At 41.1% G+C, this 14209-nt stretch overlaps 2 protein-coding genes across 6 annotated transcripts; both read right to left on the minus strand.

Moving 5' to 3' along the window:
* Positions 1-867: 867 nt before the first annotated feature.
* On the minus strand, positions 868-5966 carry gpr174 (G protein-coupled receptor 174). Of its 3 annotated transcripts, XM_085938890.1 has the most exons (5): positions 5784-5966; positions 4141-4218; positions 3588-3928; positions 3337-3425; positions 868-3255 (listed from the first exon to the last, which is right to left on the minus strand). In XM_085938890.1, exons 3-5 carry the CDS (start codon positions 3780-3782, stop codon positions 2667-2669), a joined length of 873 nt encoding a protein of 290 aa, XP_085795016.1. In that variant the 5' UTR covers positions 3783-3928; positions 4141-4218; positions 5784-5966; the 3' UTR covers positions 868-2666. The 3 variants fall into 3 exon arrangements, with proteins under 3 accessions (XP_085795016.1, XP_085794997.1, XP_085795007.1); XM_085938871.1 differs by having other exon boundaries at positions 868-3425; XM_085938881.1 differs by lacking the exon at positions 5784-5966 and adding an exon at positions 5178-5475 and having other exon boundaries at positions 868-3425.
* Positions 5967-9098: 3132 nt separating this feature from the next.
* p2ry10 (P2Y receptor family member 10) lies at positions 9099-13171 on the minus strand. 3 transcript variants are annotated; one of them, XM_085905525.1, is made up of 4 exons: positions 13025-13171; positions 11554-11737; positions 11293-11473; positions 9099-10259 (listed from the first exon to the last, which is right to left on the minus strand). In XM_085905525.1, exons 2-4 carry the CDS (start codon positions 11730-11732, stop codon positions 9402-9404), a joined length of 1218 nt encoding a protein of 405 aa, XP_085761651.1. In that variant the 5' UTR covers positions 11733-11737; positions 13025-13171; the 3' UTR covers positions 9099-9401. The 3 variants fall into 3 exon arrangements, with proteins under 3 accessions (XP_085761651.1, XP_085761654.1, XP_085761652.1); XM_085905528.1 differs by having other exon boundaries at positions 11554-11707; positions 13025-13102; XM_085905526.1 differs by lacking the exon at positions 13025-13171 and having other exon boundaries at positions 11554-12872.
* Between the last annotated feature and the right edge of the window lie 1038 nt (positions 13172-14209).

Raw genomic sequence — 14209 nt, forward strand, 5'->3', positions numbered from 1 at the left:
TGAACATATGGTGCAGGATGGCAGAAGTGATGGAGCGAAAGAAGAACGAGTGATGATGTATCATTCCTGTAATGGAACGGTAGGGTATGAAGCAGAGCAAGATGGTGGTAAGACGCTGACACAGACACAACAACTACTGCTAAATCTGAAGTATAAACAACCGACACAGGTGAAAGCTTGGGTGACAAATTTCAACTGGACTCAACAATGGCTTGATTTGTTAGATAAATTGGACAATTATCAACCACGGTACCAGGACTGGCCCTTGGTACGCCCACAGGAAAGAAAAAGCCAATTTTTTACGGCAATGTTGCACAACAAAATTTCACCTGCCTAAAGTTAAATGGGACTGGCCCTGGGATTGGAAATATCCAGGAGTCATTGTGTAATGAAAATGTGTCTTTGCCAGCAGGAATCCCTCTCGCTCGTGCTGATGTTTGGCTGTGGTGTGGAGCAAAAGTGTTGTACGATAGGCTTCCCTCCAATGCCTCAGGTAAGTGCGCCCTAGTAACGCTGATCATGCCAATTAGTGTGACAGCATTAGACGTGTCCAGAATAAATTGGGAAGGCGTTGGACGGTGGGGAAGAATCCCCTTCCTTTTGAGGAAGAAAAAGGACATGCAAGAATGGTTGAATGCAGGAGACCCCACGTAAATAGATGCAATTGGAGTTCCAAGAGGGGTCCCTGATGAATACAAATTGGTGAATCAAGTGGCGGCAGGCTGGGAGAGTATCTTCCTGCTCATTACAGTAAACAAAAATGTGGACCGGATTAATTATGTCCACTACAATGTCCAACGATTGGCGAACTTCACCACCTCGGCACTCCAGGCATTGCATGAGCAATTAGCAGCCACATCTCTTATGGCATTCCAAAATAGAATAGGTTTAGATATGGTGTTAGCGGAAAGAGGAGGAGTCTGTGGTATTTTTGGGGATCAGTGCTGTACTCTGATTCCCAACAATACGTCTCCTGACGGTCGGCTCACTAAGGCATTGGAGGGTCTGCGCACGCTAAGTAACAAAATGAAGGAGCACTCAGGTGTGAACACCAGTTGGTACTCTGACTGGTTAAACGTCTTTGGCAAATATAAAAGCTTGATTGCATCAGTACTGATTTCTATCGCTGTGTTTGCTGCTATTATGGTGTTATGCGGATGTTGCTGTATTCCATGTATCAGATCATTAACTGTTAAGACAATTGAACGCACGTTGGGGCCACTCCCTCCGGGTGGCCAGTACATGATGATCCCTCAGAAGGACCCCCAGGAGGCGGAGAAAGCTGTGGCCCTCCGGGATGTGAGTATGTGAAGGTGGCCTCAGGGACCTGGGGCCATGGGAGGGTATGAAATTTTCTCCTGATTGTCTACTAGAATTAAATTGTTTGCTGATTTTTAGCTTACGGCTAGTGATTTTTAGCTTGTGTTTAACAAGAAAACAAGGTATTCGAGTGATGACCTCAGTGGTCTGAGGTCATGAGAGGGAATGAAGGAATATAAGAATTTGATCTTGAAATAGTTCATTAGACATCTTGTGCATGAGAGTATGAAACTGCTGAGTGTGTGACAGTGGGAACAAAACAAAATATGTGGTTGGTGCGAGGACGTCTGCGTTCCAGAACAAAAAGATCATCCAGGAGCAGCAACAAGGACGACCCACAGGGCCATCTGATCGATAACAACAATTGGTGACCCTATATGGAAAACTACAACCAGGAGGAGCGAGCAAGTTATTCGGCAGGAGAAGAAAGACCAATGAGAGCAAGCTAAAGTTAACTGCAGTTTACACATAGCCAATAGAATAATGATAGAATGCCTTTGCTGATGTGCCAGTTGCATATTGTGTAGTATAACTAATGGCTGGGCAACTCGGATGTAGAGTACGTCTGCTGGTGGCAACAGAGGCGTACAGAGGTGTATTGAGAGGGACCCGAGACCCAGGTGATGTATTAGATTTGTGTGTTAGGAATAAATCCACTCGTGTGTGAAAATGCCGGCTTCCTGATACCTTTCTATTGCAGAACGAGCGCGCATATTGTTGGATGAGTGGCAGTTGGGTAAAGTCACAAATTGGAGTCAGATTAGTAACTCGAGTTCATGTTAAATTAGAAATATATTCCAACACACTGAAGGATAATAGGTTCCTGGATAGCTTCACATTTCAGTCTTATTGACTCTTTGGCAGTTAATTTGCATCTTTTTTTTTTTCTTAACACGTTTCTTGCAACATTGTTGACTATTTGCAATGAAAAATTTGATGGTTCTATGGTCATACCCCAGTATCTTAGCAATTTCAAGAGTACTGCATCCCTCTGAAAAACCTTTTACAGCTTCTGAGTCACTTAAATGTCATTTTTTGCCCCTTTTTGCTAGAGGAAAACAAGCTGCCTAATAATTATGCACACTGATATTGATCTGCTGAGGCCTCACCATCCCTCATAACACAAATACACGTCACTTGATATGCTTGTATTAAGTAAGCAGTCAAGCTTCTACAGCACGGAATTTGAAAATATGCATAAAATGACCATAGTGTCAAAATACGCACTTGGTATGTAATTTACAGTTCTCTTTTCTTCTCAAAGTGCAAACATCATGATGATTAGTGGTTTCAGTTACTGGTCCTTCAGAAAAAGTCATTAACACCAAGTCTTCCACTTGGAACATTCACCTGTTTAAAATCCCTCGCTCTGGTATATCTGGCTTGCTCAGTCGCCTCCAGAATTCCTTTGTTGTGAAGTAATACATAATGGGATCCAGGCAGCAGTTTAGGCTAGCCAAGCAAAGTGTGACAGGGTGACATATCAGGATCAGGTCCTTCAGGGTGCAACTGCTCAATGAGTTGGCCTTTGCCAAGAAGTCCAAGGGCATAGTAATGTGATAAGGCGCAAAGCACACTAAGAAGACAATGGTGCAGCTTAGCACCATCCTCAAAGCTCTCCGCTTCTCACCCTGGTCAGGGATGGTCCCGGCAGTCCTCATCCGAAGGCTCACTGCGGTCAGGCAGGTGCAGACGAGGACCACGGTGAAAGGGATGATGAAACCGAGAAGTTCGCCTATGATCAAGATAACCCAGGCTGCTGAGGTGCTGACCATATGCATGGGCAGCTCTGAGAAACACACCATGCCCGAGGTCACAAAGCCATCATCAGAGTCCGGGTTTCTCAGCAGAGGGAAGGCCAGACAGCCCAGGCAAACCAAGAGCCACCCCAGGATGCAAACGACCAGGTCCACCTTTCGCCTGGATGTGTTGTACCTTAGCGGCCGCATAATGAGTTCGCAGCGGCGCACGCTCACACACACCAGAAAGTAAATGGAAGCGTACATGTTGACGTACTTCAGATAGAAACAGATCATACAGACCGTATGACCAAATGGCCAGTTGTTGTTTAGGTAATAGTAGATCCTCAGAGGCAGGGAAAGAACCTGACAAAAGAGGTAGCAGATATTAGAATTATCATGTCTCATATCCCAAGAGGTAGAAAATGGGTAGACGATTGATGGGTGAAGCTCTAAAAGGTGTTATTGTTTGTAATTATAATTAATTACACGGGCTCAAACATAGAGGAACAATTAAAAGGACTTTACCTGCATCAGGTCAGCCACAGCCAGATTCATCATGAACACCACCGCCTTTTTAGTTTCTCGGATGTAGAGCCTGAACACCCATAATGCCAGGATGTTCCCGAGCAACCCCGGCACAAGGATGACACTATACACCACTGCATAAAGATGGTGCTGGTACATCCGCAACTCCCCTGAGTTTTGGCAACTGCCATTCATTTTTTTTTTTTTTTCTTTTCTATACCAGACACGTTTGCACTGTGGATCGGTTCTGAGCTTGTATCAGGTATGAGGCCATTGTCCACTGATGGCGGGTGTCCATGGCTGCCATGGTCAGGGTGAGCTCATACTTGTAGCCATCAGGTCTTCAGAAGTACCCCAGACAAAAAACAAAAACACATTTCTTATTTTAACTAAATGTCAGAGTTCCAAATGCAACGCAAGGCAGTCCCGATAGGTAAGAGAAAATTGAATCCGCTTCACTTGGGTTTAACTATGATCGCGCCATTTCTACTTCCCACATTGTTGAAGCAAAACATGTACATCAGCATTTGTATTTGTCTCTTCAAGTACTTACCGTACATATAATAGCTTTAAAGCTTGCTGAATGCGTCAGTCTGTCAGCCTCTAATAGTCGCGTTGCACCGAAGACAACCTGTTGATGAGAAAGCGAAACTTACTTGTTCACAGAAAACACACAGGCAGGCGCATTCACACCTACATATCAAATAACAGAACCTGCGGTGGTTATTTACAACATGTACAAAGCCACAGGGACGTTGATGCTGCACAAGTTACATGTCTACACGCATGCCTGTGAAAAACATCTCAGTTCAAAGCATTCGTGAAACTAGTACAGTAGGCAAACATATTCAGATGTGTGGTTGACTGACTAGCCTGTTATGAGTAAGACTTTGCATCAAAAACCTGCACATAAGGTCGGCCCTCGGACTGGGGTCACAAAAAGATACAAACTACAAGCTAGACCTGCTCAGAGGCACTTGAGTTGATCGTTGGTACTTTGTAACTTGGTAAAGACTCCAAGGACACTTGAACATGTTGCATTTCCTATTGGAATATTTTCTGTTATTTGTTCATAAACAAACAGCTATATTTAGAGAGTCCGTTTTTTTTTTTTTTTATATGGTGCTGCCGTGAGCGGCTGGCTCCCTGCTGCGATGTCTCTTTTCTCCCTTTTTGTCCTTCTTTCCTCCTTTCTCTTTGTCTGTTTCACATTCTAACTGGAGTATTTTACACCAACCTAAATGTCACAGCACCTGCACAAGCTATTTGAATATGTGGAAATTCCCACAGTGATGCTCTTCGGAAAAAAAGAACGTGGTTTCAAGCAAAACACAAACCACATTTAAGCAGAAGACATGGAAATGTTCTATTTATTTCTTTGTATTAGTAACTTTACATTTTTTTCCTGTGATTTCAAAGCAGAAATGGCCGTATTGTTTTTTTATATTGGTTCATTTTTTGGTAACTCAGTTAATATGCCCAATTGTCACTATTTACAAATGCTTTACTTTGCATACAAACTTCTTGCAAGGAAAAGTTGATTTACATATTCTCCATTAAGAGATTAACTTTTTCCCACGGGGCCCTCACCTTCTGCTTTTGCTTTAGGTTCGATGCTGTAGGTCTTCTGTCAATTAGTCAATCAATTTTCTGTCGGTGAATCATTTTTCTGTCGGTAAAATAAAAGTACACGGTACCCATCTATCCTAAAGTGTCAGTCACGTAGAGTCAAGTAGAGACACTCACTCACTCACTCACTCACTCACTCACTCACTCACTCACTCACTCACTCACTCACTCACTCACTCACTCACTCACTCACTCACTCACTCACTCACTCACTCACTCACTCACTCACTCACTCACTCACTCACTCACGCACACACGCACACACATGCACAACCATTCCACATAACTCACATTCCTCACATTGGAATAACAAAGCATTCCCTATGACGGATTGCGTCATACGCCTGGCATCCTTGCAGCTGTTACACTTTTTCTTCAGTAGTCATCTTCATCCATCCATCCATCCATCCATCCATCCATCCATCCATCCATCCATCCATCCATCCATCCATCCATCCATCCATCCATCCATCCATCCATTTTCTGTACCGCTTTATCCCCACGGGGGTCGCGGACATGCTGGAGCCTATCAGTCGTCTTCATATTAAACCAATTACAATAACTCACCTTTGTCTTATATCTTGAAGCCGTACGTTACATCACAAAGAGAGGAAACAGGTCAAATCATCAGTCGTCCCCTACTTTCTTCATGCTGTAATTCACTTTCGACGTTTGAGTCTATTTTGGTACTTTGTTCCGAACCTTAAGTTTGTTCTGGTATCACTATTTCCTGTTGGTAAGGTCGAACAATGTTCTCTTTATGTGTCTCTGTCTTAGTTTGTCCCCTCAGAGGCTTTTGGCCCACACAGAGCTTCCTGTGAGTGAGGGGGATGTGGTTTACAAATATTTAGAACGCATTGTCTGTTCAAGGGCACATTTTTCAAAATACAGTATATTTTCAATTGTAAAACCTGGGGAAATGGAAATTGAAAGTGAACTGACATATTCTGGTCACAATTGCACATTTGTTCTTTTACATGTCTTTTTTTTTTTTTTAAATAGAAATCATCTAACTACTATATAACTGCTGAAATTTAAGTTGCAGAGGAAGCCATTTCTGGTGAAGTCAGAAATACATGGACAATTTGCCCCACCTTGTATCAGATTGAGAGTACTGAAAGGCTGTATGTTTAAAAAAAAAAGCAGTGGTTTATGATTTTGAACAGCTGCTGCCAACTGTCACCAACTTGACAGGAAGTAAGATTTAGATTCATCGGACAAAACAATCTCGTACATATACTGCCTGCACACAGTATTATGGCTACCTGGAAAATGAAATGAGATTCATGTTAAGAGCAGCATTAAAAGATAAGATAAGATATTATTGAACATCATTATGCTTGCAGTGTGCAGTGATCCCAGCAACTGAGCAAGAACAGTTTCAAATATTTTAACCACCATAAATGACTTATTTGTTTAAAATCATATAAAAGTGGTCTGAGCAGTGTCAAAATATCTATGGCCCCCACAAAAAAATCCATTAACTTTATAGATCATTTTTAGATGATCAATTTTTCAATTGATCAATTCAAAATTTCATAAAAATTTTAGATGATTTTAGATGATTTTTAGATACCACTGAACAGTTTGAGCATAATTGAAACCTTAACTTTTTAAAACCATGGTAGAGTATTAAACCGGTGAGGGGCGAATGCCTAACACACATGCACGCATGCACACACACAGACACACACACACACACACACACACACACACACACACACACACACACACACACACACACACACACACACACACACACACACACACACACACACACACACACACACACGATTAGGTCAGTTTTGTGAACTAATTCTAGTGATTTACTGCCTATATTAACGAAATACAGCAACCTTCTGCTCCACAAAACAGCCTGACAAAAATATGGAAAGTCCCTGCAAGACATTTGAATAGAGACAAACATAAAACAACTACTACATTGCTAAGTACAAAGATGTTTTTATTAGTTTGAACATTCATTTCAGTGAATAAATTGAAAAATTTAACTTTCTCATTTTCAGGCCAATCCAAACAATATTGGACGAAAAGATCCCCCAGTGGAATACTATTACCGTATTTTTTTTACTAAAAGTCGTCCAGGAATATACGTTGCATCAGAAATAAAATGCACAATAAAATGAAAAAAAATGAAAAAACATATATAAGTCGCACCAGAGTATCAGTCGCATTTTGGGGGAAATTTATTTGACAAAATCCAGCACCAAGAACAGACATGAACGAGCAACAACAGGCTAAACGATACGGTATGCTAACGTGACATAAACACAAATGGAGAGCTGAGAACGGGCCTGACGTAACATTAACAGTTAGTTGCTCTGACCTTGGCCACCCTCACACCATTCCTTGGAGTAACTTGGAGCCTTGGAGTGGGAACCCTAATGGACCCAAGCAATTTTGGAATCCACGTTGCCTTCACCTTCTTCAATTCTCTGCAGGTGGGATTTTGATACAATTTCTATATGCTATTCAGTAGAGTATCAGTATATCTATATATAGTATTTATAACAACGCACGTGAGTCAGTTTGTAATTTTTTATGTGGCACTGGACTCGTCTAACCTGTGAATGAATCTCTGATTTTCTTCCAAATCTTCTCTCCTCTGCTTTCATAGGCTATCTTTGTTTTGGTCTTTGGAATGCTCCTTGACAGATCGGTATGTGCCTCTAATACATTAACCCAAGTTAACCCAACGCACATCGGTCCTCATTTATTAATGCGCACATTGTACGCAAAATGTGTGTACACGTGTAATGGATGATTCATCAATAACTTTGTACCTGAATTTGTGTATATTCTGCAACCAACTCGTAAGCAGAATTAATGAAGGATCAGCTGCTGACAAAATGTCCCAAAAAACATATTTTACCCTAGATTAACAAGAAATTGAAACTACAATCGTTTATATGAGCAATAATAATAATAATTTTCGTGTGGACGCAATGATTCTGATGAGCGAGTACTCTAATCTAACATTTAAAATGCAATAATTCTGATGAGTGAGTACTCTAATCTAACATTTAAAATGCAGTGACAGGAACAAAACAACTCTGTTTAACATTAGGCTGAATGTACACTGACTTGCCACGTCTTAAAACCATTTAAACCAACAGATCAATCTAGACACGTCAAAAATGACTACAACTGGTTCATACCCAAATTTGAAGCTTCATTTCTTGTCAACTATTGTACAACTTTAGACGATGAATTTGGCTAGGAATTAGGTTTCACTAAATTTTGTTTGCTAACATTTTCAGGTGCGGGCCGAAAGACTCTCTCAATTTCGAAGGACAAGGGTAATAACACCGTTAATGGAAATTCTCATAGCATCTTACATATCGTTTCTCCAATAATGTGGTTCTGTCAATTCTTTTAGGTCACCTCTTCTGGAACCTCATCAAGTATATTTGAGGCTCTCAGGAATATAATTGGTAGAGGTATAACAACTTTTTATAAGTCTCCAATTAAACATACTTCCTCTTTCCAAACAGCACAGCAAAGTTGTAGTTTTTAAACTTATTCTTTATTTATGCAGGCCAGTATTTTCACAAGCCCATACTAGTTGTCACCATTATGGCTTGCCTGCTGTTTATTTCTGGTTTTTGGATAGGTGTTTTTCTGCGGCAACAGTACAAACAGTGAAAGGAGTACAAATTGTATTAGGCCAAAATGAGCCTTAATCGCGAGAATAAAGAAAATTATGGCATTAAAAGGGGGTTGGATTAATCGTCTTAATAACTCGATTAACTGACACCAATAATATATATATATATATATATATATATATATATATATATATATATATATATATTATATATATATATATATTTATATATATAAATTGTTTTTGTGGGGGTTTTTTTCAGGTGGTAACGAAACCAGTACCAGTGCATCATCTCATGCTACCTGATCTTGATGACCACTGCATGTATCTCTGCTCAGGTTGACCAAGACACAAACGGTCTCCAAATACTGTTTGATTACTAAAAAATAATCTCATTCTAATGCTAAAGAATTCAAAGAATCAAAGTGTACCATTATAAGCTTCAACAGTTCCCTTCGAACCCTTTTTGTCAATTCAACAGAATCGATATCCTTTCTATATCCATATAGAATAAAGTACTGTGTATTTGCTAACCCTCAAAAGATGTTTTAGTTTTACTCTCATTTGGAAGAGCTACTCTCAGCGCTCAACAATCTGTGCACCACAGGATTCTGAGAGTTGACCGAAGAGGAAGTGAAAGAGGAGGTACGCTTACTGAGGTGCAACCTGAATTCAGCTGTTAGGAAGTAGTAGAGCAACGGGTTAAGGCAGCAGCTCAGGTTGGCGAGGCATAAGGACACAGGGTGGAACTGGCGCACGGCCACTCTGGTGGCACACGCAGACACTAAATCCTGCTGCACCATCAGATAAAGCAAAAAGTTGATGTGGTACGGGGCAAAGCATAGCAAGAAGACAAAGGAGCAAATCAGCACCATTTGCAAGGCGCGCCGCTTCTCCCCATTGGTTTGCGGCTTCTCATGGTTCCTATCAGCGCAGGTGAACACGCAGAGTCGACTCCACATCGAGGAACCAGGAGTCGAGTTGCTCGAAACTTCGTTCTTTTTCTGATAGAGTGAGCGGCTGATGCGGATGGAGCTGTAGCTGATGCAAGACAGAGGAATCATGAAACCAAACACCTCAGCCAACACCATTAAGGTGACAGCCAGAGAGAGGGACACATGGCGTATGGGCAAGTCTTTAAAACAGCCGATCTGATTCACATTCTCCAATCCACCGACGCCGGCGCTCAAAGATGTCACGTTGAGCCCTGTGTAAGTTTTGGACTGCTGACTGAAGGTGATGTTCACAAATGAGGGAGAGGTGCTGCTGCTTTTTGCACGCATGAGGATGAATGGGGAGCAGGCCACAGCGACAAGCACCCACACCAATATACTGATCACGACGTCATAGCGGCTCCTCCACCTTCGAGTAGAGAAGGGGTCAAGCAGGAAGACGCACCTCTGTACACTGATGCACACCTGAGAAAAAATAGACACAGAGAGACTACTAAAAAAAGGCAGCTTTAAAGGGGAACATCAATTTGAGTTTTTTAAGAGGACACAGTCTTTGGTCTACTTTTCACAGCGTGTGATTTAGCTGATCAACTTCTTGTCGGTTGTGAGATTATTTTTGTCCAATCAGATTTCAGCTATTGTACATACCCGTAAAGCTTGTGCTGTGGTGATTATTGATGAATGTTACTGTTGTTGTTTTTTTTGCGTTACATATTAATACTCTCAAATATGGGAAATGCTCGTCTTTAAAGTGACACGTTGATCTCTTTTGTATATGGATATAAATCAGATATGTATGCGATGCGTGCGGGTGCGAGTGCTTGGAAGGGAGACTATACTGACAAAGTAACCTGCTTCAGCGCAAGGTAGGTATTTCCGCATGACCGTAATTCAGAGAATTTGAACCTTTCTTTGAAAACCTAATAATATACAAATTATCATTCGGATAAATCTTGCGTTTATGAGCGGAGATTATAAATACCGCATTGTAACGTGACGGTGATTACCCCCCCCCCCCCCCCCCCTCCTGCCCCCAACTTGGCTGCCGTAACAAATTTACACCAGTAGAGAGTGCTAATAGACTGTGATGCATTCATGGAGAGTACAGTTCACAGTTAGATGTGAGCAGAAAATGTTTGTGTGGGATCATAGCCATGCAAGAATATGTCAAGAATATCAAGGCAGAGCTTCTGCCTTGACCTTTTTTTGCAGCCGACTTAAGTCAAGTTATATCATTTTTCCCCAGCCCTGCAGAGTAGTAGGTATCAATCAATTAGCAAATCAGGAAAGCGTAGTATTCATGAGTACAAAATAAAAAGCTTTCGAAAGCCTATCAGCAGTACGTTTAATAATTGAGTGACATTACTGTTAATCTCAAAAGTTATTTGCTTATTTCTAAAACTGTGTTTGTGAACAAGTCGTTCTCTACTTGTGTCACAGTTATGTAACAAGGAGGGGCGGGTAGACACTGAGTACATACATCACAGTTGCTACTTACCAAGAATCCAATGGCTGCATACATGTTGAGATACTTAAGGTAAAAGCAGAGCAGGCAAATACTGTGTCCAAAGGGCCACACGTGTGTTAAATAATAATAAATCCTTAGGGGCAGAGAGAGGATGTGAATCAAATCTGCCAAGGCCAGATTTATCATGAAGATGACAGTCTTGGTCTTCTTCCTGTCATGCAAATAACAAACTCAAGAGAAGTGTATTTTCCAACTTGTACTTTGTGTGTGAACGTGTGCTTGTGTGTATACCGAATATGTCTGCAGAGGACCCACAGAGCCGTGGTGTTTAGCAGCAGTCCAGGGATGAAGAGCAACAGGTAGAAATATGTGTACAGCTTGTCCATGAGCTCTTCCCATTCAGTCATGTTGTGGTCACATGACGTGTTTCCTACGGACCCGTGCCCTGATTGGGATGTATTCAGCGTCATTTCCACTGTCACATAAATAAATAAAATCTTAATTTGACAGTTCTTGCCTTTAATCTGAGGTTAAATCCTGTGGAAAATAGGTTACATTCACACACACACACACACACACACACACACACACACACACACACACACACACACACACACACACACACACACACACACACACACACACACACACACACACACACACACACACACACACACACACATACACTGATTGAAATGCACAAGTATATATTCTAATAAAGAAATCACTTGTACAACTTCTCCAATTAGACATTTTTTGGGAATGTATTTGAATAACTTCTAAACATTTGTAAACAATACATATGGCTCAATAGCTCTAAATGATGTTATAACCACTGCCGGATGTTATCTTGAACTACGTAGTTAATGTTTTTGTACTGCCTGAGTTTTTGTACAATTAACAATGAATGACGTGCGGCATTTTGAAGCTGGGAAGACAAAATAATTAAGTTTGCATAGAATATGAGAAAAGGAACTTAGACATGAACGATGACAAGGATAGCAAGAACATTAGTAACAAAACATAATAGTCCGCCAGAACTGGTAAAAAAGAGCTGATGTTGGGGAGAACCAATGGGGAAAGGGTGTGAGTATCATATCTGCAGGGACTGGCGTAATCTGGCGAAAACAAACCAAGGAACGGGGAGAAGAACGAGGTGAAAGGACAACCACATGGGCCGCCAAGGACGGGATGAGACGCTAAGGAACAGGGACGAGACACCAAGGAACGATAATGGATGTGAGCTGTAGTATCACTTGTATATTTGATACCAAGAACACGAATATAAAATGTGATAAATCATACGCTTTAATAACAATCATTAAAGCAGGAAACACCAAGTCAGTGTCACCCTTCCTGCTGTCATCAATCTGAGACACCTCCCTTCCTCTTTACACCCAAGGAGATTTGCAATTGATGAAAGATGGTGACTTTATTTTAATGTATACTGCTCCACTGTCATATACCCTTTTTATACAGATTCCAAGTCAAGCTTGCTTAAAACTACCTGGCTAATATTGCACTTAAACGATTGAATTGACTTACAAGTAATCACGGTTTTGTCTGTATGTCAACAATTGCACATCAAATAGGAAATAATACAATAAATTGTTATTAAAGTCCCACAGTATAATGATAACTAAGCAGTTGTGATCACTATACAGTGGCCAGTAAACATGACCTCAAATGTGCAGTAGTGTAAAACACCTGGAAGAAAGAAATGGAGAGAAAACAAAATACAACAATAACACAGCAACAGTACCTGGTGCATTGTCTTGTCTCTTTATGCGTGTAAAGGAAGCAAATCAAACCAAGGTATGACCGCCAACGCCACTATGTGTTCCATGCAGTAGTTATGGCTTCACACGCAAAGATTTCAAGGTGCCAATCTTCTTGCAGCTGTATAAACCTGTCACGTGGCCATACAGTTTATTGTGATACAAGAAGGGGAAGTGGTTAGCTCATGCCACTCGGAACTTGCATACAACTGACACAGTACTATTGGCATCAGAGCACAGTGGGTAAGAACTGGAGGAGGGGCGGGGCAATGATGCCTCTCAATAAATGTTTGTTACTGTAGTTGTTATTTAATATTAGTATTCTGCCACCAACTAATAGACATATATTGCACCAAAACGTGTGGTCACAAGCATCATTTTGCCAAAGACGAGCTGATTTTGATTTCCCCCCCCCCCCTTTGTGAAAACTGCGTCTCTGCAGCTCTGCATTTGATCAACCTGACTGACTGTCTTCAGGATCTTCCCCACTGCAGTTGCAAATTGGCATCTGATAACAGGATAGATGGTGCTATAGGTCCTCATGTAAGCCAATATAGTTTTCTGATAATATCCAAATCCCAGCTGCCTTCGCGAACAAAATAAGAGTCTCACTGGCAATTGCACCAGCAATGCAGGTCGAGTCAAAGTGTAGCAGCAATAAATTTGGGCTCCCGTCGTCTGGGTGGGAATTATGCAATAGAAATAGTGGAAATGAAAGCTGCTATGGATACCAACAAGCCAGTCATCTCTAGTGATTTTCATGACAAAAAAGCATAGAAAGGGAAACAGATACGATGCAGTTGTCCAAAACACAGTAGCTCTTTGCAATGTCATCATTATCAACCTGCTCACACTAACCCTAACCCTAAACTACAGTTCCCCAATCATAAATGAGCCAAGCCACTTATTTTACATTAAAAAATATCAGTGGTACAATAGCAAAAAAAAATACGAGATGGAATAATGATAAGAATGTTGTTTCAATTTACTCAGAAATGGACTGATTGAGTCTGGGCTTCATTAGTTGAACACAAAGCTATTATTGTTTTTGATAAAAGACAACAGGTTAATTGTACCCTCTGCTGTCTAATGGAGTGATTGTGTGCTTTCTATCACTATGAAGTTGAATTGGATCATTTTCCTGAGGATGATTTTCTTTTGGTGGGACA

This window comes from Syngnathus leptorhynchus, chromosome 2, assembly GCF_054491065.1.
Source record: "Syngnathus leptorhynchus isolate UIUO chromosome 2, UIUO_Slep, whole genome shotgun sequence".
Taxonomy (NCBI): Eukaryota; Metazoa; Chordata; class Actinopteri; order Syngnathiformes; family Syngnathidae; genus Syngnathus; species Syngnathus leptorhynchus.

Excerpts from the sequence above, each read along its gene's own strand:
- p2ry10 (XM_085905525.1), bottom strand. The coding sequence starts at position 11,732 with ATGACGCTGAATACATCCCAATCAGGGCACGGGTCCGTAGGAAACACG. Across the intron at positions 11,474-11,553 it reads GTCCTCTGCAGACATATTCG|GAAGAAGACCAAGACTGTCA; the intron begins GTATACACACAA and ends TTTGCATGACAG. Across the intron at positions 10,260-11,292 it reads ATGCAGCCATTGGATTCTTG|GTGTGCATCAGTGTACAGAG; the intron begins GTAAGTAGCAAC and ends ATTTTTTCTCAG.
- gpr174 (XM_085938871.1), bottom strand. The coding sequence starts at position 3,782 with ATGAATGGCAGTTGCCAAAACTCAGGGGAGTTGCGGATGTACCAGCAC. Across the intron at positions 3,426-3,587 it reads CTGTGGCTGACCTGATGCAG|GTTCTTTCCCTGCCTCTGAG; the intron begins GTAAAGTCCTTT and ends CTCTTTTGTCAG.